This window comes from Podarcis cretensis (genome assembly GCF_951804945.1).
Source record: "Podarcis cretensis genome assembly, chromosome: Z".
Classification (NCBI taxonomy): Eukaryota; Metazoa; Chordata; class Lepidosauria; order Squamata; family Lacertidae; genus Podarcis; species Podarcis cretensis.
This window is the reverse complement of record NC_137184.1, coordinates 46,509,857-46,531,973: the sequence shown is the minus strand read 5'-3', so window position 1 is coordinate 46,531,973 and position 22,117 is coordinate 46,509,857. Positions and strand designations below refer to the sequence as shown.

The following is a 22,117-nucleotide window of genomic DNA, read 5'->3' as shown; positions in this document are numbered from 1 at the left end:
TGCAGATCCCTTTGGGATCTTGCCCCTAACTAAAGGGAAGAGAGTGTAATGGTGACATTAGTCCTGAAAGTGTATAGGCTTCGTGATGATTTTGAAAGCCAAAGGGGTGGACTGGTCAAAGTTTGGTGGATTGCACTAAACTCCTCCCCATGACCTGCAGGAGCAGCAGAAAAAAAGTCATGCAAATGTATGCAGATTGTGTAATATAAAAGTGGTGGCGTTTTATCTTGGTGCTGATATTAGTGGCGGAGTCACAGAGATGTTGCTTCGTTATGTGGACAGTCTATAACACTCCATTCTCATACTTGTGGTAGACAGATTTTGGGGGTTTAGGCAAGCTGCAAACAGATGCCTTGTGGAACAAGCTGCATTGAGTAAAGGATACCTGAAGCCTGCCATGCAAATAAGCTCTTAAGTGTAGGAATTAGTTTCAGTTTTCTAGATAACATGGGTGAGCCACAAACTGGGTTCTGAATCGTTTGTTGTGCACCTGGACTAAAGAAGAACAGCTCTTTGGTCAAATGGCACTAGGCTGGGGGGTGATCAGCTTTTTCTCTGTCTCTAAAATGTGCAGGCACACATCTCTCTTTTTCACCCACTCACCCAAACTTACATGCAGACACATTCCCACAGAGAAAGACACGTAGGCACAGACTATTCATCTCACCTCTCCTTTGCAGCATTTTGCTCTCACAGCAGTGTTGATGTGAGTTCTCTTGGCTGGTAAGATGCAGCAACAGGACAGTGTCAGGAGAAGGAAGAGAAGGGCAAACCGAAGAAGCACCTGATTTTGCAGGGGCTGGCAGGCCATGGAAGCGGCTTGGTAGGCCAGATTTATCCTGCAGGAATTTGTGAAACAGAATTCTGGGAAACAAATCTAATAAAGCATAGTTCAGACTAGTAAGTGTGGACATGTGCAAGGACAGCTTAAGGCTGGTCCACTAAATAAACATGGGAAGCATTTTTGGGGAGTCTTTCATGCTTTCCTTGCCTCTCAAACTCTTTTGATTTGCCTCTAGGATTATCATTGGTGGTGGAGGTCATTCTTAACCAGCAGCTTCACCGCCGTCTATCTCTTCATCTACGCCGTCCATTATTTCTTCTCAAAACTTCAGATCACAGGAACTGCCAGCACCATTTTATACTTCGGATATACAATGATCATGGTCTTGATTTTCTTCCTTTTCACTGGTGAGTCAATTTCTCAAGTCTTTGAGCGTCTCAGAGTTGGGAGATATGTCTTATGTATAGGAGCATATGCAAAGGCACCTTGTACCAAGCTAGACTTTGGTTCCATGCAAGTCAGGATTCTCTGCCCTCTGCCTTAGGTGAGTTGTCCTGCCTGTGATCTTTTGAACAGGAGGTGCTATGGACTGAAGGTGAGGCCTTCTGCTTGCAGGGTTCATACTCTACTACTCAGCTGCAAGCTCTTCCTTTCTCCCCCACCCCTGGTATCTTAAAGTCCCAGTATGGCAGAATATGGGCTTAAACAGCCTTCCCTATCTGGACTACAAAAGGCCAATGGTCAGCGATGTTCGGAGTTGTAGTCTAAAACATCTGGAGGGCACAACATAGGAGTATGGGTAGGATTAGTATGTGACACATGGGACCCACTCAGAGCACAAAGGCATCAACCACCTTCCCAACATATATTTAAAGCACAGGGCTTCCACCAAAGAGTTATGGAAATCAGTCTGTTAAAGGTGCTGAGAGTTTTCAGGAGACTCCTATTCCCCTCACAGAGCTACAGGTACCAGAATGGTTCAGCAACCAATCCTTCCTAGGGAACTCTGGTAATTGTAGCTCTGTGAGGGGAATGGGGTGGGGTGTCTCGTAACAACTCTCGGCGCCCTTAGCTGCAGTTCCCAGGATTCTATGGGGGAAGCCATGGTTGTTTAAAGTGGTGTGATACTGCTTTAAATGTTGGGTTTGAATGTGGCCATCATTAATTCATGCATTCCTGGGCCATTTTATTCTGGGTGCTTTCTTTCAGAGTATTACTATGAGGCTGTGAATGCTCTTCCGTCATATAAAGGGCTCATTCAGCACTGAAAGGAGTTTTCTAACATTCACCTGCCGGTAATCAAATGCGCACATTTGCTGATTTCTTACTGTACGTGTGAACCAGGACAATGTGCATTTGAAGGGTGGATTGAGCTTACACATGGATAGAGTATTCAGGGAGCATAACATGATAAAAGTGAAAGAATTATAATTCTCCAAATTCTGCTAGAATCATGTTTCTCTTGTTATTCATGACACAAAGAGTCTTTTTGGTACCTTAAATACAAATAAAATTATCAAGTTTTTATTATGATATTTTGAGTCTTTAAGGTGCCACAAGACTCCGTAAAGGCTTTTGGCTGATGGCAGGGGTAGAGTGGGGCTTTAGCTCTATGGCAGAGCATTTGCCTTCCATGCAGAAGGTTCCCAGGTTCAATCCCTGGCAACTCCAGGTGGGGCTGGTGGGAAAAGCCTTTTGTCTGGAAAAACCCTGGAGGGTTGCTGCCAATCAGTGTAGGTATTACTGAACTAAATGGACCCAATACTGTAGTCTGAATCTGTATAAATGTTTTAAAAAATTTCTTTTGAATTTTTTGTATGTGGGGGTGGGGGTGGGATGGATGTTTGGTTGGGCTTGGGGAATTTTTTTGATTTTGATGTTTTTGTAATTTTTACAGTTTTTTGTTTGTATTGTTTTATTGGTTTTGTTTGTTTGTTTAAGGTGTTATTTTGTTCTTAAGGGGAGGGGTCAGGGCTGCCGGGGAGTGGGTCCCAGCCCGCAAAATGGCTGGGGCATGTTCCACAGGGGGGGGGGGATGCACTGGGACAACCAATCTCAGTGATCACGGGTAGGAGGAGGAGTTACGCTAAGACTAGACCATGTCATTACAGAGGAGGCAGGTTTAGTCGTTGTCTGAGGACTATTCCTGCCTCTGGGTCTGGTCCTAACCAGATGGATACTAGAATCAGCAAGGGATACCCACATGACCTGAAGGTGCTGCTGTGCAATGCCAGGTCAATGATTCATAAGACCGCTGCCATCCATGACTTGATCATGGATGGAGGACTTGACCTGGCATGTGTAACAGAGACTTGGTTGGATGAAGCAGATGGGCCTGTCCTTGCCGCTGCTTGTCCACCAGGTTTCTCTTACGCACAGCAACCCAGGTCATGTGGGCGGGGAGGGGGGGTTGCAGTGATTTTTAGGAAGTCATTAGTTTGCACCAGGCATCCTATTGGGAAGACCCAGTTTTCCGAGTGCATGTTCTGGAAGTTGGGCAATAGGGGCAGTACAGGATTCCTTTTGGTGTACCGACCTCCCCGCTGCCCCAAGGATTCCCTGCCCGAGCTGCTTCAGGTCGTGGTGGATGTTCTCCTGGAGACACCTAGTTTGGTCGTCCTAGGGGATTTTAACATCCATGCCGACATGACCTTACAAGGGGCCGCTCGGGACTTCGTGGAAAGCCCTCCATGGGGCTGTCCCTGAATAAGTCTGGCCCAACCCACACGCCTTGGACCTGGTGTTTACCTCTATGGATGTTGGTGATCTGACACTAAGTAAAAGCGAAACGAAAAAAGTGCCATGGTCAGATCACTTCCTGGTGCAACTGGATTTCTCTGCGACCCATCCCCTCTGCAGGGAGGTGGGACCAATTCGGATGGTCCGCCCCCGCCACTTAATGGATCCAAATGGTTTCCAGAGAGTGGTAGGGGATGCTTTATCCCATGTTGATGGCCTTTCAGCTGATTCCCTGGTGGCCCACTGGAATGTGGAGTTAACTAGGGCTATTGACTGTTTGGCTCTGAAGCGCCCTCTCCGATTGCATGGAGCCCGGACAGCCCCGTGGTTTTCCACGGATCTGAGGGCAATGAAACAATCGTTGAGACGGCTAGAGCGCCGGTGGCGGAAAACTCATTCCGAATCTGACCGGACACAGGTTAGAGCTCAACGTCGAGCCTACCAAGTGGCGATTGCGACGGCGAAGTAGAATTTCTTCACCGCCTCTATTGCATCTGCAGAAAACAACAGCAGGAGACTTTTTAGGTGGTTCACAATTTAGCGGAACCACCTGCAACATTGGGGCCCAGTATGGGCCACATGATCTCCTGCAATGATTTTGCAAAGTTTTTTTGCAGATAAAATCGCTCAGACTCGGGAAGAAGTAGACTCCACCGTGGGAGCAGGGCCGGGGCGGGAGAGTGCTAGAGCTTTGTCTAGTCAAGTTGCGTGGGATCAATTCCAATCTGTTACCTCCGTGGATGTGGACAGACGAGTGAAACCAACCACCTGTCTCCTGGATCCTTGCCCATCCTGGCTTATAAAAGCTAGCCGGGAAGGACTGGGCGATGGGCTTCGTGGGGTGGTGAATGCTTCCCTCCGTGAGGGAGCCTTCCCAGACCCGCTGAAAGAGGCGGTTATTAAACCGCTTCTTAAAAAACCATCTTTAGATGCGGCCACGATGGCCAACTATCGCCCAGTCTCAAATCTTCCATTCTTGGGCAAGGTGACTGAGCAAGTGGTTGCTGAACAACTTCAGGCACGCCTGGAAGAAGCGGACCATTTGGATCCCTTCCAGTCGGGATTCAGGCCTCATCATGGGATTGAAACTGCCTTGGTCACACTGGTTGATGAACTCTGGCGGGCTAGGGACAAAGGTGAGAGCTGTTTCCTAGTTCTGCTGGATCTCTCAGTGGCGTTTGATACCATCAACCATAACATCCTTCTGGACCGTCTTGAGGGGCTGGGAGCTGGGGGCACTGTCATAGAGTGGTTCCGCTCCTTCCTCCTGGGCCATGTTCAGAAAGTGGTGGTGGGGGATGAGTGTTCAGACCCCTGGGCTCTCGCTTCTGGGGTGCCTCAGGGTTCTGTCCTCTCCCCCATGCTTTTCAACATTTACATGCAGCCGCTGGGAGAGATCATCAGGAGGTTTGGGCTGGGTGTTCATCAGTATGTGGATGATACCCAGCTCTACCTCTCTTTTAAATCAGAACGAGTGAAGGCGGTGAAGGTCCTGTGTGAGTGTCTGGAGGCGGTTGGAGAATGGATGGCGGCTAACAGATTGAGGTTGAATCCTGACAAGACAGAAGTACTGTTTTTGGGGGACAGGAGGCGGGCAGGTGTGAAGGATTCCCTGGTCCTGAATGGGGTAACTGTGCCCCTGAAGGACCAGGTGCGCAGCCTGGGAGTCATTTTGGACTCACAGCTGTCCATGGAGGCACAGGTCAAATCTGTGTCCAGGGCAGCTGTTTACCAGCTCCATCTGGTACGTAGGCTGAGACCCTATCTGCCTGCGGACTGTCTCGCCAGAGTGGTGCATGCTCTGGTTATCTCCCACTTGGACTACTGCAATGCGCTCTACGTGGGGCTGCCTTTGAAGGTGACTCGGAAACTACAACTAATCCAGAATGTGGCAGCTAGACTGGTGACTGGGAGCAGCCGCCGAGACCATATAACACCAGTCTTGAAAGAACTACATTGGCTCCCAGTACGTTTCCGAGCACAATTCAAAGTGTTGGTGCTGACCTTTAAAGCCCTAAACGGCCTCGGTCCAGTATACCTGAAGGAGCGTCTCCACCCCCATCGTTCTGCCCGGACGCTGAGGTCCAGCGCCGAGGGCCTTCTGGCGGTTCCCTCATTGCGAGAAGCAAAGCTACAGGGAACCAGGCAGAGGGCCTTCTTGGTAGTGGCGCCCACCCTGTGGAACGCACTTCCAGCAGATGTCAAAGAGAAAAACAACTACCAGATTTTTAGAAGACATCTTAAGGCAGCCCTGTTCAGGGAAGTTTTTAACGTGTGATATTTTACTGTATTTTTGGTTTCTATGGAAGCCGCCCAGAGTGGCTGGGGAGGCCCAGCCAGATGGGCGGGGTATAAATAATAAATTATTATTATATTATTATTATTATTATAAGGCAGCTCCCTGTGTTCCTACTCTCCCTTGCATAAAAAAGCAAACATGGCTGCTCTCCTGGAAGCTTTCATTAAAGGGTTTTCTCATCCTTGCTTGTGGCCTTGCAGAAGGATTTCTTCTTTAGCTGTCTTCAGTCGGATGGAAGTAGAAAGCGAGTAGGATTTAATCTCACCAATTTAAAATTATTAGTAAGTAAATATGGGAATTGGTGTACCCAGCTAAACCCTTCTTTAAGTCCACAGCTCTGCAGGCAAGTTCCAGATGGCCCCTCTATAATTTACCCCAAATAAATTCTAGCATTAAAACAAAAAAATGTTTTAATTCTGAACTAAAGCAGTATGCTAATGCCTGTCTGGGTTTAGTTTGGGTTAGCTGCCAATTTCAGTTTCGCTTGTGTGATATAAATTGCTAGAATCAGAAATATCCTTTTCATATAGAAAATGATAATTGAAATTGTCACAGCTGCTGCTGAAAGGGATTAAAATAGTCAGATATGTCGGCCCTTATTTCCTTGATACGAAGGGCAGTGAGGCTTAAATGTGCCGTGGCAAAGTTTACACCTGTGTGTTCTCGCGTTAAGGTCTGGTTTAGACGTCATGTGCCAATCACAGTTTGGAGGCTTAGGAACATATCACTTTGCTTGCTTGTCCTAGCCCTCTGAGTGCTGATATTGTCTCCAAACTGTGGCTTGCAAGCCCACTTTCAAACCACATTTTTGAATCATGGCTTGAAGGCAATTCCTGGTTTGCACCGTTGGCAAACTATGAAAAAGAGGAGGTAATCAGCTTGTGAGAAGGGAGATGGGTGTGTTCCTTAACCTTCAGACTTTGGGTTGGAGGTTTGTACCCACCGAAGAATTGCAGTCTGACCAAATGAGTACCATGGAAAATACAAAGCAACCATGATATCCAGACCTCTCTGTTTTGCCTTCTGATCTCTCCCCAAAACATGCCCCCCTTTGAGTGCTTTTGCCTGGTTGGCATGTGTCCTTGAATGATAATGATGTCTCTTGCTTGCCTGTAAGAGGGGGAGTGAAGTGTGTGTGTGTGTGTGTGTGTGTGTGTAGACCTGTGGCTTGCATGGGTGGAAAATAACCTACTGAACTTCAGTAAGTTATGTCCATTGTTCTGCCCACTTTTGCATCAGGTCCAACCCAGCATTGCTATGTGGCTCCCAGAAAGCTGATTTATTATATTTATATTCTGCTTTTCATTCCGATGCATCCCAAAGCAGTTTAAAAACAATCAATAGCAATAACATTATAGAACATCCCACGTACAGCATAAGTTGTATACAATAATCAACAAATAATTGGTGGAACAATTACAATCCATAAAACACTGATAACAAAGCAGCAACTTAAAAAATGGGCTAAACATCACAATTAAAGCAAAGTTCATATTATATGATGAACAAATCAATACAGCATTTGTAGTCTATAAAACAACCTTAACAAAATAGCACCCAAAAAATAAACTAAGCACTGCTAAGTTCATGCACACATACTCTGGAGACTCCCCTTCCAAAGGTTCGTCAGGCTGGAGGTGCAGCTGCACAGGTGAAACCAACCACCCCCTGATGGCGAACAGTCTCTAACCCCTCAGTTCTTCCTCTGGAAACAGCTCCCTTATGAAGGCTCCAAGGGCTGGAGGGCAGAGCAAGGCAGGTGGGGAAAGCCTTTACCTGCTGGCCAACACTGAGTCTCTCACCCCTCACAGCTGTTCCTCCAGTAGCAACACCCTCCTGAAGGTTCCTTGGGCTAGAGGGTGGGGCAAGGCAGATTCTCCTTTAGGGTATGTGGCCTTCTGGCTGAAAAAGGTCCCCCACCCCTACATTATATGAAACTTCCTTTGCTAAGGTGTCTTTCATCCAGCATTGTGTCGTTGGTCTGGTCTTAGCATCTCTTTGAAGTCTCAGGGGAGGGGCTTCCACAGCTCTGTGGCTGCCAGGATTTGACCTGGGACCTTCAAAAGAGCAGAGCCCTGTGTCATCTTGTGCAATAGGTCTTTTCCTTGCTGCCAGTCAGTGATCCTAACTGGATTCCCATGCATGGCAACAGGAGCCAGAGCACTGAAGGAGAATGTGGCTGGGTGGTGCTCTACCCTTCCACCGAAGACAAGTGGTTTTATGGGTGAGATGGCAGTGCCTGGATTTGTGTGTCTGACTCTTCACCCCTCTCCCACCCCTTCTGGGCCCCTAGCTTGGGTGTCTTCGGGGCTCCCCCAATAGCCCATGAGGGTAACACAGGACCTCGTTGTGCTGGCCTAATACCATGCTGCTTCTTGCAATTATTATTTCTGTTCTTCTAAATTTGTAGCTAGCAATTTTCAGTATGATTCTCCGGGTAATAATATGGTAAGTGAATGGGTATATTTTGTGCAGGGATAGCTTTATGATTACTGTCCTCCTTACGTGCATGGACACAGAAGAAAATGCTGCATTTAGTTGGAAGCAGGTGGCTACGCTACACCCTCTGTTTTGTGATCATCATTTTCACTTGTGAGTTCATGCCATTTTCAAAATTGAGTTTTGATCTCCTGGGTAAATTGTGTTTAGAATTCCAGATTCCGAAAGCAGCCCCCACTGTGTGGCAATTGAAAGCGGTATGATGTAGACAGTTCTTGGCTGCAGAAAACCAGTGTGCATACACACACACACACACGTTGCCAGAGTGCAGGATATATTCTGTTTCTTGCTTTCTTGCAATTGGCCAGAGCTTTGAGTTCTTCTCTCTCTCTCTCTCTCTCTCCATTAAATGCACGTTTGCGAAGAGTCAGATGCAATACAGTATAGACAGACTCATTTCAAGTATTGCGACATTACCTAGGAACATAGGAAGCTGCCTTATGAACCATTGGTTCCTCTAGCTTAGTACTGTATACACCGACAGGCAGTGACTCTCCAGGAATTCAGACAGGAAGTCTTTCCCAGTTGTAGCTGGAGATGCCAGGGATGAAACTTAGGATCCTTTGCAGATACTTCACCACTGAGTTATGGTCATTGGTGGTGGGGAAGCAAGAAACACACTAAATATAAAAATGCAGCTTTTCTCCATGTCAGCACAGAGTACTTCTATAGAGCACATGCAGACTGGAAGTTGTTGCATTACTGACATGTGGTGTTTAAAGGAGGGGGAGAACAAAAGATCAAGGAGAAGAGGTTGGGATGTTAGTCTGAGCATAATAAAATGAGCCTGCATGTTAACTAGAGAGGATGCTTTGACTTGGGGGTGGTGGTGGTTTGAAACATCCCATCTAACACTTTTACGGCAGGGCAGCACTTCAGTGAGCAAGGCTGTTCCTCCATCTGTATATAAAATTGGGGAATGCAGAGTGACGGGTAGTAAAATGCACATAGTTAACTTGTGGGATTTTCTGCCACAAGACTATGGCAATGACCACCATCTTGAATAGATCTAAAAAGGAATCACTTGTTTTGTTATTAACACCTATGTCCCACCTTCCCTCCAGGAAGCTCAAGGTGGGGTACATGGTTCCCCCCCCCCCATTTCATCCTTGAAACAACTCTGTGTGGTGGGCTAGGTTAAGAGGTCGTGAACTTTGGGGCTGAGTGGGGTTTTGAACCCTTGTCTCCCAGGTCTTCTTCCTACTCTCGAACCACACCACCATACAGGCCTACATGCCTATCATTCCGTGGAGGAGGAGAGGTCTGTCAAGGTTTATTAGTCATGGTAGCTGGATGGCACCTCTGGATGAAGGGTCACAGTGCTTTCTTGGTTCCCGGGAGGCACCTGGTTCTTCACTGTCGGAAATAGGTTTTTGAAGTAGGTATGCCTTTGGTCTGATCTAGCAGAGCTCCTCCTTTGTTGTTAATGAACTCTGAGCTGCTTATTTGGCAAGAGTGATGTGCCACAAATTTGGAAGTACATGTCTGAACACCCAAGGAAGAAACAGTCCTCACTGCACTGGACCGTGTCTTAGTGCCAAACATAATGATTCTATGACCAGACTGGTGGGAATAGGGTTCGGATGTTTCATAAAAAAACCCTAACATATCTACACGTGTGTGTGTGTGTGTGTGTGTGTGTGTGTGTGTGTGTGTGTGTATTTGGGGCTGTATCCATTGCTATCTGCCTACTACCACCAAGGCTCTTGCACTAGCATATGGGTGAGTTGCAAAGTTGTGCAACAGAGGAATAAAATGCAACTCTTTTGCTAGCGGAAACTCGTTGGGCCGTATATTGTGCAACAGAGTTACCAGCAACCAGCTTGTCCGTTCTCTTGCGCAGCAGTGTTTCATTAGCACAAAGCATTTCTCCGATGAAACAGGTATACCACCGAATGACTTTAACTTACTGCTGTACTGGATACAACCCAAAATCTCATGCGTGCTCACGCAACACTGAGATGTAACGGAAAAGGGAATTGACTGACCTCGTAGCTTGGCTATAAACACTGTGCAGACATTCACAATTCATATGCATACACATGAGATTTCCAGCCAAACCTCATTGGGATGCATCCTGCCCGGTGAGCCTCTCCTTTTTTTGTGCAGTTTCATGCCCTTTGCATTCCTCATGCACTCAGAGCTTCCAGAGCTAGTGACAGAGGCTCTGGCTTGCAAATGTTGCGGCAAGAGATACGTGAATGCTGTGCCCTTTCTAGAAGAAAGGACACTTTGGACAAACAGGCTGCTTCAGACATTTATTAGAGTGATGTCTATAATTCAATAAAGGGGGAGGGAGGGGTGTAATCCAGACAAGATTATGAGGAAGAGAATCTGCTACCAGATGTGTGCTTGTCTTTCAATGTTGTGTTTTAATTAGAGAAGTGGTCCCTGTAAATACATGGTTTGGAAATGGCTAGTTCCCTCCGCTCGGGCCTGTAACTAGAAGGCATTGCTGTCTACATCACCAGAGTATTTCACAAACCCCTTGTTCAGTGTGGTGCAGTGAATCTTCCAGTTTAGCTAATGTTCCATTGAAAAAAGTGTCCTCTGTAGATTTGCAGAGGGCGGAAGTGCAGGCTAGACCATTAGGGCAAATGGGTAGGGCTGCCCCACCAACTTCTGCCTTTTTACCAGCCTCCACCAACAAGCAGTGTGGGTGGTCTGTGTGGCTGTCAGTTTTGTCTTCCTTAGCCTCAGGTTTTTCCTTGTGGAATTTAGCAGGGAGGAAATGGGACAAAACCAGAAGTAGCTGGCACCAACTGCCCTTGGCTCTTTCTCCACCCATGGTTAGCCTCCCAGCCTTCTGCCCTTTCAGTTCCAAGACACTTCACTCTCAGGGGTAGCAGCAGCCAGAGATCAACAGTGGAGGAGAGAGCTGTTCATCTGGCTCACCACCACAGCCACTGGAATTCCCCCTCCTCTCAAGGAAGCAGGCATTTTTGCACCTCTGGCCAGCAGAGTGAAGACTGCCCTGTTCCACCTGCTGCTGGCTGGCTGACTGAGAACCCACCAGGGGAGTAGGGGCTGACGCTGCCCCCTTTGTAGGGAGCGGCATCAGGGAGAGTCAAGCGCCATCCCCATAACATTATTTTCTCTGGGGGTGGCCTTGCCCCAATGTTTTAAAATGTTTAAATTTGTTTTAACTGCTTTTTATCTTGTTTTTTTTTAAATAAAATAATTTGGGTTTTGTTTTTTCCTTTTCAAAATTACGGGAGGTAAGGTGTTCCTGGAAAGAGAGGAGCTGAAGAGAGCAGGGGAAATCCCAACTGCAGTAGTTCTAGGCAAGGGGGAGATACCATGTGTGGGGTGGGGCAAGCCTCGTGAGGGGCACAGGCAGTTAGTGGCTCCCTCAAACCTGGGGAATTGTGGTTGTCTTATCAGCCAGCCCTCAGGTCCGCGGTGCTGCTGCTGTTGATCTGATTGGGAATGAGGAGGCTGATCTGGCCTGTCTCACTGAGGCTGAAGCAGTGTTGAGGGACCTCACCATCCATGCCAAAGCAGGTGGCTCAGGACATCATGGCTGCCACAACAAGCACGGGGCTGCTCTAACATGTCATTGATCCAATGCATGTGGCAGGTCACACTCTTGACCTTGTTTTCTTGGCTGGGCAGGAAGAGGGTGATCTGAAAGTAGGGAATATTGACATCAGTCCCTTGTCATGGTCACACCACTTCCTGATGAGATGTAGGCTCTCAGCAGCCCCCCCCCCACCCGCAGTGGTGAGGGACCTATGAGGATGGTCGGCTCTCAGAGTTTGATGGATCTAATGGTTTCCCAGATAACCCTGGGGGATTTCCTGGTTTGTTTTTATTATTGTGAATTTTGTATTTGTTTTTGGCTGAAAGGCAATGCACAATTATAATAATAGATATCAACCACTGGAGGGGGACTTAGTTGCTTCTTGAAACTTAAATTCCATCTTCAGGAATTCCATATTTTCCTCAGATAAAGAACAAGAACTCCCTTACTGGTGAGAGCAAGTGGTTCATTTATCCTAGTATATTCACCTGTGATAAATCCTACTATCTAGTGTTCCATAAAATGCCATATAAGAGATATGTGGTGTTCTGCCTTTAAAAGGTGTTCTTCTCCTGATAAGGCCTTTTTTTCAGGCTTAATTTTTTTTGGGGGAGGACATGAGCAACTTAATGGATCTCCCCCCCCCCCGTGTTGTCTGACAAGCTGCACAGAGTAGCCTCCTTGTTCTTCACATCATTCTGTAACCTTTAAGATAGGAACCCTTCTGACAGTTTACTATGAGCTATCAGAATGGTATTTTATGTTCCATAAAATGCTTTTATTTAGGAAAACATCCTGTTTCGCTTGGTGAAAGCTACTGATAATGCAAAACAGCTTTGTCAGCCAGGCACTTTTAAGTTGGATGTTATAGGGAGGCTGGATTTGGACAGCTACCTCTGTAGTGAGAGAGGTGCGTTGAAGGGTCTCTGTTTGCAAAAACACGGGGAGTGGGGAATGCAGCTTTGTTCTTGACCTGTGTTTCCAATTATTTCTTTTGCTTGCACTAATTGATCACAGGTTTTGGTGTTGGCAAGGACGGCTGAACTTGGATAGCTGAACAGCTTTATTGAGTTTCCTTCCAGTCACTACCGTATCGCTAGATCGCTGGTGTTGTGGTTTTGCTAAAGGAGATCTTGGTTTGCAGTAATTCTGCAGTGGTGGAATTCTGACCTTTGCTCTTTACCTTGATGGATCCTTTGGAAGCCACACTTTGACTTTGAGTCCAAATAATTAATATGGGAATGCCCATTTTATTCATGTATTAAGATCCACAGGCTCTCTGGTTGCTCGAACTTGTCTAAATCTTCAGCTTTTTTGTTGGGAATGCAATATGTTTATGACATAAGACGCATTCTACCGGATCAAGCCAATGGCCCATCTAGTCCAGCATCCTGATCTCACAATGGCAACCCAGATAAATGCCTGTGGGGCGCACAAGCAGAACCTGAGTGCCAGAGCACTTGCTCCACCCTCAGTTCCCAGCAGCAGATATTCCAAATGTAGGGAGCAGATAGCCGTCGTGACTAGTGGCTGTTGTTAGTTTTATCCTCCACGCATTTGTCAAATCCTCTTTTGGTGGCCATCATTATCTCTTGTGGAAGCAAGTTTCATAGTTTAACTTGTATTGTTTGGGGGGGGGGGGAAACACTTCCTTTTGCCTGCTCTGAGTCTTGCAGCATTCAGCTTTTCTGAGTGCTGCGTGAGTTCCTAGTATTCTATAAGGAGTAAAACTTTTCTCTTATCCACTCTCTCCACCCTGCTTGAGTTTATATTGATACACCAATAGACTCTTGGCTGTGTTTTATTCTACTTGAGATGGTAGGATCCCAAGGGAGTTTGGAGAGCCTTGGTCCTAAGGGAGGCTAGAACTGTCACATTGCGAGGAAGTGTAGTTCTCGGGTTCCATCTAAAGCTCTTCAAGGAACTACCAGGGGTGAGAGGAGAGGTTACCTTCCACCCCAAATCTACCCCTCCCAGATTCAGTGAGTGTTCTTAGCTCAGAAGGTTATAATGCACCCATTACTTCCTAAAATAAAAAGATGTATTTTATCATTTTAGAAGAAAGCTGTGTTAGATATCCATCCCATTGGCAGCTGGTTGGTCACTGTGAGAACAGGATGCTGGACTTGATGGGTAACTGGCCTCATCCAGCAGGGCTCTGCTTATGCTCTTATGCTGCCCTCCCCCAGTTGTTTAGGACTTTAAATATCAACAATGAAACCTTGAATTTGGCTCTGTAGCTAATAGGTAGCCAGTGCAAAGCCTGTCGGAACATCTAGGAACTGGAAATCCTTTTTTTTTAACTCCTAGATCCTTATGTGTGCATGGAGTGTGTGTGTGTGTGTGTGTGTGTGTGTGTGTGTGTGTGTGTGTGTGTTTATGTGCCCTCTGTCTGTCTAACTCTCCATCTATCCATCTGAGGATCCCTAGAAAACAAAAATTTTAAATGTGAGATCCGGGAGGCCACAGAGGTCATACTAGCACCAGATAGGAGTGCCTCACACAGTGGGGAGGAGTGAGAATCGACTGCAGACTGGAAAGACTTTGAGATGTCAAGCCCATAAAGGAATTAAATATCCTTTTGTGGCTGGCGTATGATCTCCTATCAAGCGCAGTAAATCTGCCGTCCCCCACTGTTTGAAAGGATGATAGCTGCAAACCCTGCGGAAGAGGGTAATCTGCAGAACATAATAGCAGGCTGTGGGAAAAAAAAGCCTTAACTGGGGAGAAAGAGAGAAGTGGCAATATGAGGGGACTAGAATAGCAAGCCAGGTGTGTCGTGGTGGTGGGGAAGAGGGCAGCAGTGCTTGCAGGGGGAGAGGGTTGGGGTGAACCCTTTTATTTTTCCTTTGTAAGGGTGCCTTCTTTTGGTTAGCAGCAGCTACTGACCTGCCTAATCTGCATGCATGCATAAGGATTCAGTTCATAAGGAGGTGCTCGCAAAACCATTGTGCTTCTCTCATGGCTTGCTATCTAGAAGGGCGTATGGGATACATTTGCGATAGAGATAGTTCTGTGGGAAATGTGAATGTCTTGGAAACAGGCAGCAACCAGAGTTTATTTCTTAATGCTTCTTCCCCCCCCTTAACCAGTAACACTCCCCTCCTGCACCCCTAAAAACAAGGCAGCTCAGAAGAGTGGCCACAGATGCAAAATTTAAGTAGTAAATTTTAAGTAGCAGGAATCAGAATGTTGGCATGCCTAGCTCAGTATTGTCTACCCAGGCAGTGACTCTCTAGGATCACATTTACTGGTCTCTCCCAGCCCTGTCAGGAGATGCTGGGGGTTGAACCCAGATACTTCTGTGTGCAAAACAGATGCTCCATCCACCACTTGAGCTATGTCCTTTCCCTGAAAAGAATGTGGGGTAGGTCGTTGTGTTCTTGCCATGTCCACATATGGTGCAAAGAGCTATCCACCTCTGTACAGTTTGGCAAGGGAGTTGGGACCCAGTCTGGTGTCCTCTCACCTCCGTTGTTGTGCTCCTCTTTCCAATGGATTCGTGCTAAGCTGAATACCTGCAGAGGGACACCTGTGTTCACCTAGCTGTGCATGAGCCCTTGATCACATGGAAGATGCATGCATGAAGACTGTTGCACACACATAAGCACCTCTTGGCAGGCAAGCTCAATCAAGCTCAGATGTGTCCAGTAGGGCACGTCTCCACTCCGTCTTCATGTTTGGTGTATACCTGGAGGGAACACATGACATGAGCATTGCTTTGTAGTTATTTGGAGTATTGGAATTCTGGCTTTATGCTCAGCCATGGTAGACCTCAGGGCACATACTGTTATTGGCATCCGTTTGTCTTGGGAGACAATGGAAGAGTGCACCTTCAGGGGTAAAGTCAAACTGTTGGAGAGTTACAGCTCCTGCTGTGGCTGTAGAGACTGACGCAGCAGAGAGACATGTGTTGTTGCAGGTGGGGCAGATGAAGGGGCCTGGTTGTGTTGCTGCAGATGCACCAGGGCGTTTCTTTTCTCTGCGTTCCTCCTCTGGTCACTGCTATGGATGCACAACTTGACTGTCTCCAGGCACTGTGGCCATCTGCAAGGAATTTCCACACAGCAGGATTCATGTTGCAAGCCTTCATGTCACGTTTGCAGGCACGTCTGTAACATAGTCGGTGCACAAAGAGGCAGGCAATTCCATGTGCCTCCCAGGACTCTGGGAGCTGCTTTATTGCAGTTGCTGGAAAATGCAGGAGGAGAGAGTTGCTTTTGCACTCAGGCTCTGCTTGGGGGCTTCCCAGAAGCCCCTGGTTCACCAGTGTGAGAACAGGATACTGGATTACATGGACCACTGGCCTGATCCAGCAGGGCTGTTCTTAAGGCTCACAGAACACTATGAGTCCAGAGTGATTGACTTGAGTCCTTCTGTCTCCATTCTCATAGTGGTGTACTGTACATTCTTCACAGTTTCCCAGAAGTGACTCTGGGTAGTGAGTCGCAGGGTTAGGCCAATGGCATTGCCACTGAGAAAATGTTGGGTGAACAGTACAGTGGATATTCAGCTTGGATTTGGCTGCTAGGTTAACAGGAGTTTTGTTTCTTCTTGAGCGAGTATAGTTAACTACAGCCTTACGCGGTCTATTATTATTTTAAATAGATAATCCCTGCATGTGACTTTTAAGTTTTCAAGGCAACTTTTCACACTCAGGATCTCTTTAACAATTTTCACGTAATTGATGTGCATGTTAAGTGATCCTGAGTGTCCGGTTTTGCTTAAGAAGGTAAGATGTGCCTTGCAAACTCAAACCAACACTCCCTCTAGCCCACCATTCTCTGACAAAAGAGAAAGCAACCTAAGCAAGTGCTAGGTGGTGTAACAAGAACTACCCAACATTTCACCCTGTTCAGGAAGGGCGCCTTTTGCATTCCAGGAGCATGTAAACATCTCAACTTTTCTTCTTCTTTTTTAGGAACGATTGGATTCTTTGCGTGCTTCTGGTTCGTTAGTAAGATTTACAGCGTTGTGAAAGTAGACTGAAGATCTTCCATGTTTCTCTTGAACATATCCAGCAAGTCAATGGATATATATATATATATATTAACCATGTACCAAACATGCAGAGTTGGTATCTTGGCACCAAAAAGCAGAATGGGACCCAAGGAATGTTGGACAATCCCAGAGAACTTGACTTCAATCACGTTTTACAAATGCTGCATCCCAAGTTGTTTATTATTACTATTATTTTTATTATTATTGTTTGCAGCTGAAAGAACGAATCCAGTTTAACAATGTGTGTGTTGCACTCTTTGCTTCTCCCAAGCTGGGGTGTCTTGTGACTTTGCTACATCTCTTTTTACACAGTTATTGAATTATTCTGTTCACAGTATAGGACCGTCCGGTAGAATCCTATGTAAAAAAAATGTGACTTTTAAAAACTTAACATTTAAGTACAACTGTACATAATAGTCTGCATCTCCTTTGCAGGTTAGCTGGTCACCTTATACAAACGTACAAGCATTTAGTGTCAAGTGCAGATCCCTTGGCAGGAGGAGAAACACCACACTGTCTTCGTTTTGAATAAAGCTGCACAGTTCCAACAGACTGGTGTGTGGCTTCTTCATCAGTTACCTTGAGTTCGTTAGTTTGCTGAAGCCCCAAAACCATTTGTTTATATATTGTAATAAAAGGAACATAGGGAGCAGCCTTATCCTAGTTAGATCCTTCGTCCATCTAATGCAGTGTTTACCTACATGAGGCGTGGGAAACCTTTGGTCCTCCAGATGTTGCTGAACTATGGCTCCCATCAGCCCCAAAAAGCATGGCCAGTGGTCATGGCGGGTTGAGCATATACAGTAATGTCAATCCTGGCCCAACTGCATTGGTTACCAGTTAGTTTTCAGGCCCAATTCAAAATGCAGTTTTTGACCTATAAACCCTTAAATGGCTCAGGACCCCAATATCTCAAGGACCACCTCTTCACATGGAAATTGACCCAGACCCTGAGATCATCACCCGAGGCCCTTCTTTGTGTTTCTCCTCCATGAGAGTTCTGGAGGGTGGCAGCATGAGAACGGGCCTTTTCTGTGTTGGCTCCCCATTGTGGAATACTCTCCGCAGGGAGGCTTGCCAGACACCTTTCTAACATATCTTTAGGTGCCAGACAAAAGCATTCTTCTTCAACCAGGCCTTTGGCTGTTAATCAACCTATGGCCTTTTAAAGTGGGTGGTGGTGTCCTTTTTATTATGTGTTGCATGTTGTAAACCACCCCGTGGTCTCTTGATGAAGAGCGATATATAAATTTAATAAACAAATAATAAATAATAACATCTGATGGGCCATAGGTTCTCCACCTCTGGTTCCACACCTACCTAGAGATACCAGCAATCAAACCCCAGAACCTTTTACATGGAAAGGTCTACAACCCTCTCCTCTGTTCCCCTCCTTTTGTTTTGGCTTGCTACATACGGCTAGGAAGGTCCGCCCTTCTGCAGTGATGGAGTCAGGGATTTATAGTTGACATAAGCATCTGTAGTAGCCAATGTGATTTATTGTCTGTTTTCAACTGGAGGAAAAACACTTGGACGTCTGACTCGCAGCATTGAAAACACAGATTTATTGCAACAGCGAAGCAGAGGGCGCCCCTGGGTTGTTCCATAAAGAGCCAGATTAATCAGTTGTGCACGTTGGCCATATTTTTGTGTTTTGCTTTACTTCCCCCTCCTGTGCTGTTTGTTGACAGGCATCTTAATATATTGAAAGGCCATGGAGCCGTTGTCAAAATGCCTTAGACTATATGGCCTGGAGATCGTATATATTCCTCTTTTTTTTTAACATCTCCAGGGAATTCTCCTTTTCAGGCACAGAATAATGGGCAAATAACCGTGTACGGAATCAAGGCTCCCATTGAAATTGCAACTTCTACCAGAAGGTTTGGGAGGGTGTGGGGGGGGGTGAAGGGGAGAAGAAGCACACCTTAACCATAAATTGTGAGAAAATGACAGTACTGGAACCAAACTGGTAGTTTACTAGTAATGTTGCTTTTCAGAAAACATTTGTGTCGTTATCACTCGAGGGCACCCGCACAAATGGGTAAAACACACGGCTTGCTCTGCCTTTGGTGCCAATTGTAGAGGAGGAAAATATGGAAAATTTACCTTTGGAAAGGGCTAAAGAAGAAGAGGAGGAAAAAGAAGAAAGCTGGCGGTCGAACTCTTGAGCAATTTGGTTCCACGAAGATTAAGGATCGGGGTTTTTCCCTCACCATAACAATGCACAGTAACTCTGAGCTGTGTGTTACAGGTGGTAGGGAGAAGGCTGGAGTCTTGCATTTAAAAGTTCCTCTGCAATCAGTACTTCTTCCTTTGTTCTATCAAGTTTGTCATAATTTCATCAATACATGTAGTACACCTTCCAATCACTATCCTACCATCCCTTCCACTTACAACGTAGAATGCACCATCATATATGCATGTCCACAAGGCCCACCCTCAACAACACAGTGTTCATTTATTTTGAAGAAGGAAATGTCTAGAATTTTAGTCTGGATTGGTGAGAAATGTATAATTGTATGCAACATGTATAAATGTTTGAATCACACTATTACTACATTCATAGCATATGCAATCGACTCCTAAAACGCAGTATATTTAATCATTCTACATTTTTGCAGCAACTACTTAATTTACATTGCGTTAAATTTCAGGCTGCATTTGAGTATAATCCAGTGTGTCTCATTGTGCTGTGATTTCTTTTCTGAACATGTAACAGCCCTAATTTCAGGGCTCCTGGTGGTGGCAGCAACACCTTGTCACGGATGGTGGATGTCATGCTAGTCCTGATGCAACCATGCAACTTTTAGAACAATTTACACATAGGTATATATCTCTCTCTGGCTCAACTTTTCCTTTCAAGCCAAATGTGTGAACGGCCAACTTCACTGAAGGTATTATTTGAATATAGAAACACTTGTTGTAGTCCCTTGTTCTCTGATGGTGGAGTCTTGCACTCCTTTGAAGATGAACAGAATTGCTATAGAATCAGCTACGATTAATGTTGGTCTTTAAGGCATCAAGTGACTCTCTTTGTTTCAGCATGCTAAAATGGTTGTCCCTCTGGAAGTTCCTCTGTGACAGGTATTTCCTGTGAACACAGGAAGCTGCCTTATATAGAGTCAGACCATTGGTGTAGCTCAGTGTTGTCTCTACTAGCTGGTAGCAGCTCTACCATGGATTTCAGACCATGGCTATTCCCACTTCTATCCAAAGTAGCCGGGGTTTGAACCTGGGACCTATTGCATGCAAAGCAGATGCTCTACCACTGAGCCACACAGTCCTTGCCTGAGTTTTAGTGGTTTGGAAAGCCTTTTAGGATACCCTATTAGTGAGAAGACCTGCCATGAAGAATAAGTTTCCTTGCAAAGATACCTTGGTTTAGCCATGGTCCCACTTTATGTGGGTCAGCCAAGAGGCCTACCCAGCCTGAGTGCATGACTTAAAGGCACCAGCTTGCCGAAGCTAAGTAGGTTTGAGTCTGCTCAGTACCTGGATCAGTGACAGTTTTGGAACCAGAAACCCCCACTGTTTCATATGACTGCAAATGTGTGTTCAGTGACATGCCCCCAGCATCTTCTGCAACTCACACTAATCTGTCAACAGAAAGATGATTGAGGGCCTGCAGTTCAATGGTAGAGATAATTTGTTGCGGGCAGAAGGTCCCAAGTAGGTATCCCAAGTAGGATTTTTTTAAATAAAAAAATTGAATTTATTTACTGCCCGATACCCACGGGAAAGAGGACGCGGGTGGTGCTGTCGTCTAAACCACTGAGCCTTGAGCCGAGGGAGCTGCCATTTGTCCGCAGACAGCTTCTGGGTCATGTGGCCAGCATGATTAAGCTGCTTCTGGTGAACCAGAGCAGCTCACAGAAACAGTGTTTACCTTCCCGCTGGAGCGGTACCTATTTATCTACTTGCACTTGACATGCTTTTGAACTGCTAGGTTGGCACCGAGCAACGGGAGGTCACCCTGTCGCGGGTATCTGAACCACCGACTTTCTGATCGGCAAGCCCTAGGCTCTGTGGTTTAGACCACAGCGCCACCCGCATTGAATCAATGAACATAGATAGCATTAAAATCACAGACCACGCCCCAGTAGAAGCTACCTTAAAATAGAAGAAACATGAACCACCCCATCATGGTCCTTCAGTCCCATCCTAACCACAAATAAAATAATTAGAGAAAGTCTCACAAAAACTCCAAAACTACTTCAAAGAAAATGATGTAGACAATACAACAACCCCCCTCCTTTGGGACACAATGAAAGCAGTCACCAGAGGAACTTGCATAAAAGAGAAGGCATTCCTTAAACCAGAGCTGGAGAGCCAGTGGTCCTCCAGGCATCGCTTGGCTCCTGCTTCTGTCAACCCTGCCCTTTGGTCATACTGGCTGGGGCTGCTGGGGTTTGGGGGTCCAACAACATCTAGAGGCCCACAGGTTCCCCAGAACAGGCAATATAGAACCATATGGACCAGTGGTCTGACTGGGTATAAAGCAGGGAGTCGGCAGCACAGCACCCATTGATACCAGCCTATCTGCCAGTATCTGGCATCCATGAAAGGTTGCAGTAAAAGCCCTCAGTTTATGTTTGCACTGGCCTGGCATTTCTGTGTTAAACAGCCCCCCCCCCTTAATAATACCTACCTTGAATGCTGTGGCTGGACATCCTTGTTCCTTTTGTTCAAGGAAGGTGCATAGTAATTACTCCCTGTGAGTAATGGCTTTCCCATTGCTAAGAAGTTGATGGAGCAGGTGGGGGCAGCCCGTGTTGCTCCTGTATTTCTGGGGTTGCCAATTTGTGGCTGGTGCCCATGGCACTTTCTCAAAATTCCAAATGTGCCCACTTTGTCAAGAAAGATGGATGCCCCACAACTCTCTTAAGTTATTGAGAAAAGAGTGTCCTGGAGGTAAACATTTGGAAATCATGGTCCCATGGGTGTTGCCCAAATGTTCGTCCTACTGAGAGCAGACCTATTGAAATTACTGGACATAACTAACTTATGTCCATTAATTTAAATGGGTTTAACCTGGATATAATTTAATTGTTGACAGTCATATCCTCATTGGATGTTGCAGTTACCACCTGATGACTGCAGTCCTGGGCTCATTTGTTCTGTGTTGTTATTTGTGGAAAGCGCAGCAGAATTAATGTTCAGCATTCCCTTACTCCATGCCACCCCGTTAGATTAGATGGCATGCTTCCCCAAAAACCAGTCCCAGGGGATCGCATCCATTCGTAAATGACTGTATTGCTATGAACATGTTAAC

At 46.1% G+C, this 22,117-nt stretch overlaps 1 protein-coding gene across 1 annotated transcript in view; it reads left to right on the top strand.

Annotated features, from left to right (window-relative positions):
• Window positions 1-17,397, top strand: part of LOC307208218 (transmembrane 9 superfamily member 2-like) — a 54,247-nt gene extending 36,850 nt beyond the window's left edge. The window contains exons 16-17 of the mRNA XM_079962796.1: window positions 1,020-1,191; window positions 16,766-17,397. Coding sequence (XP_079818922.1) covers window positions 1,020-1,191; window positions 16,766-16,833 — 240 coding nt within the window. The 3' untranslated portion in view covers window positions 16,834-17,397. The remainder of the gene's footprint in view (window positions 1-1,019; window positions 1,192-16,765) is intronic.
• Window positions 17,398-22,117: the final 4,720 nt, after the last annotated feature.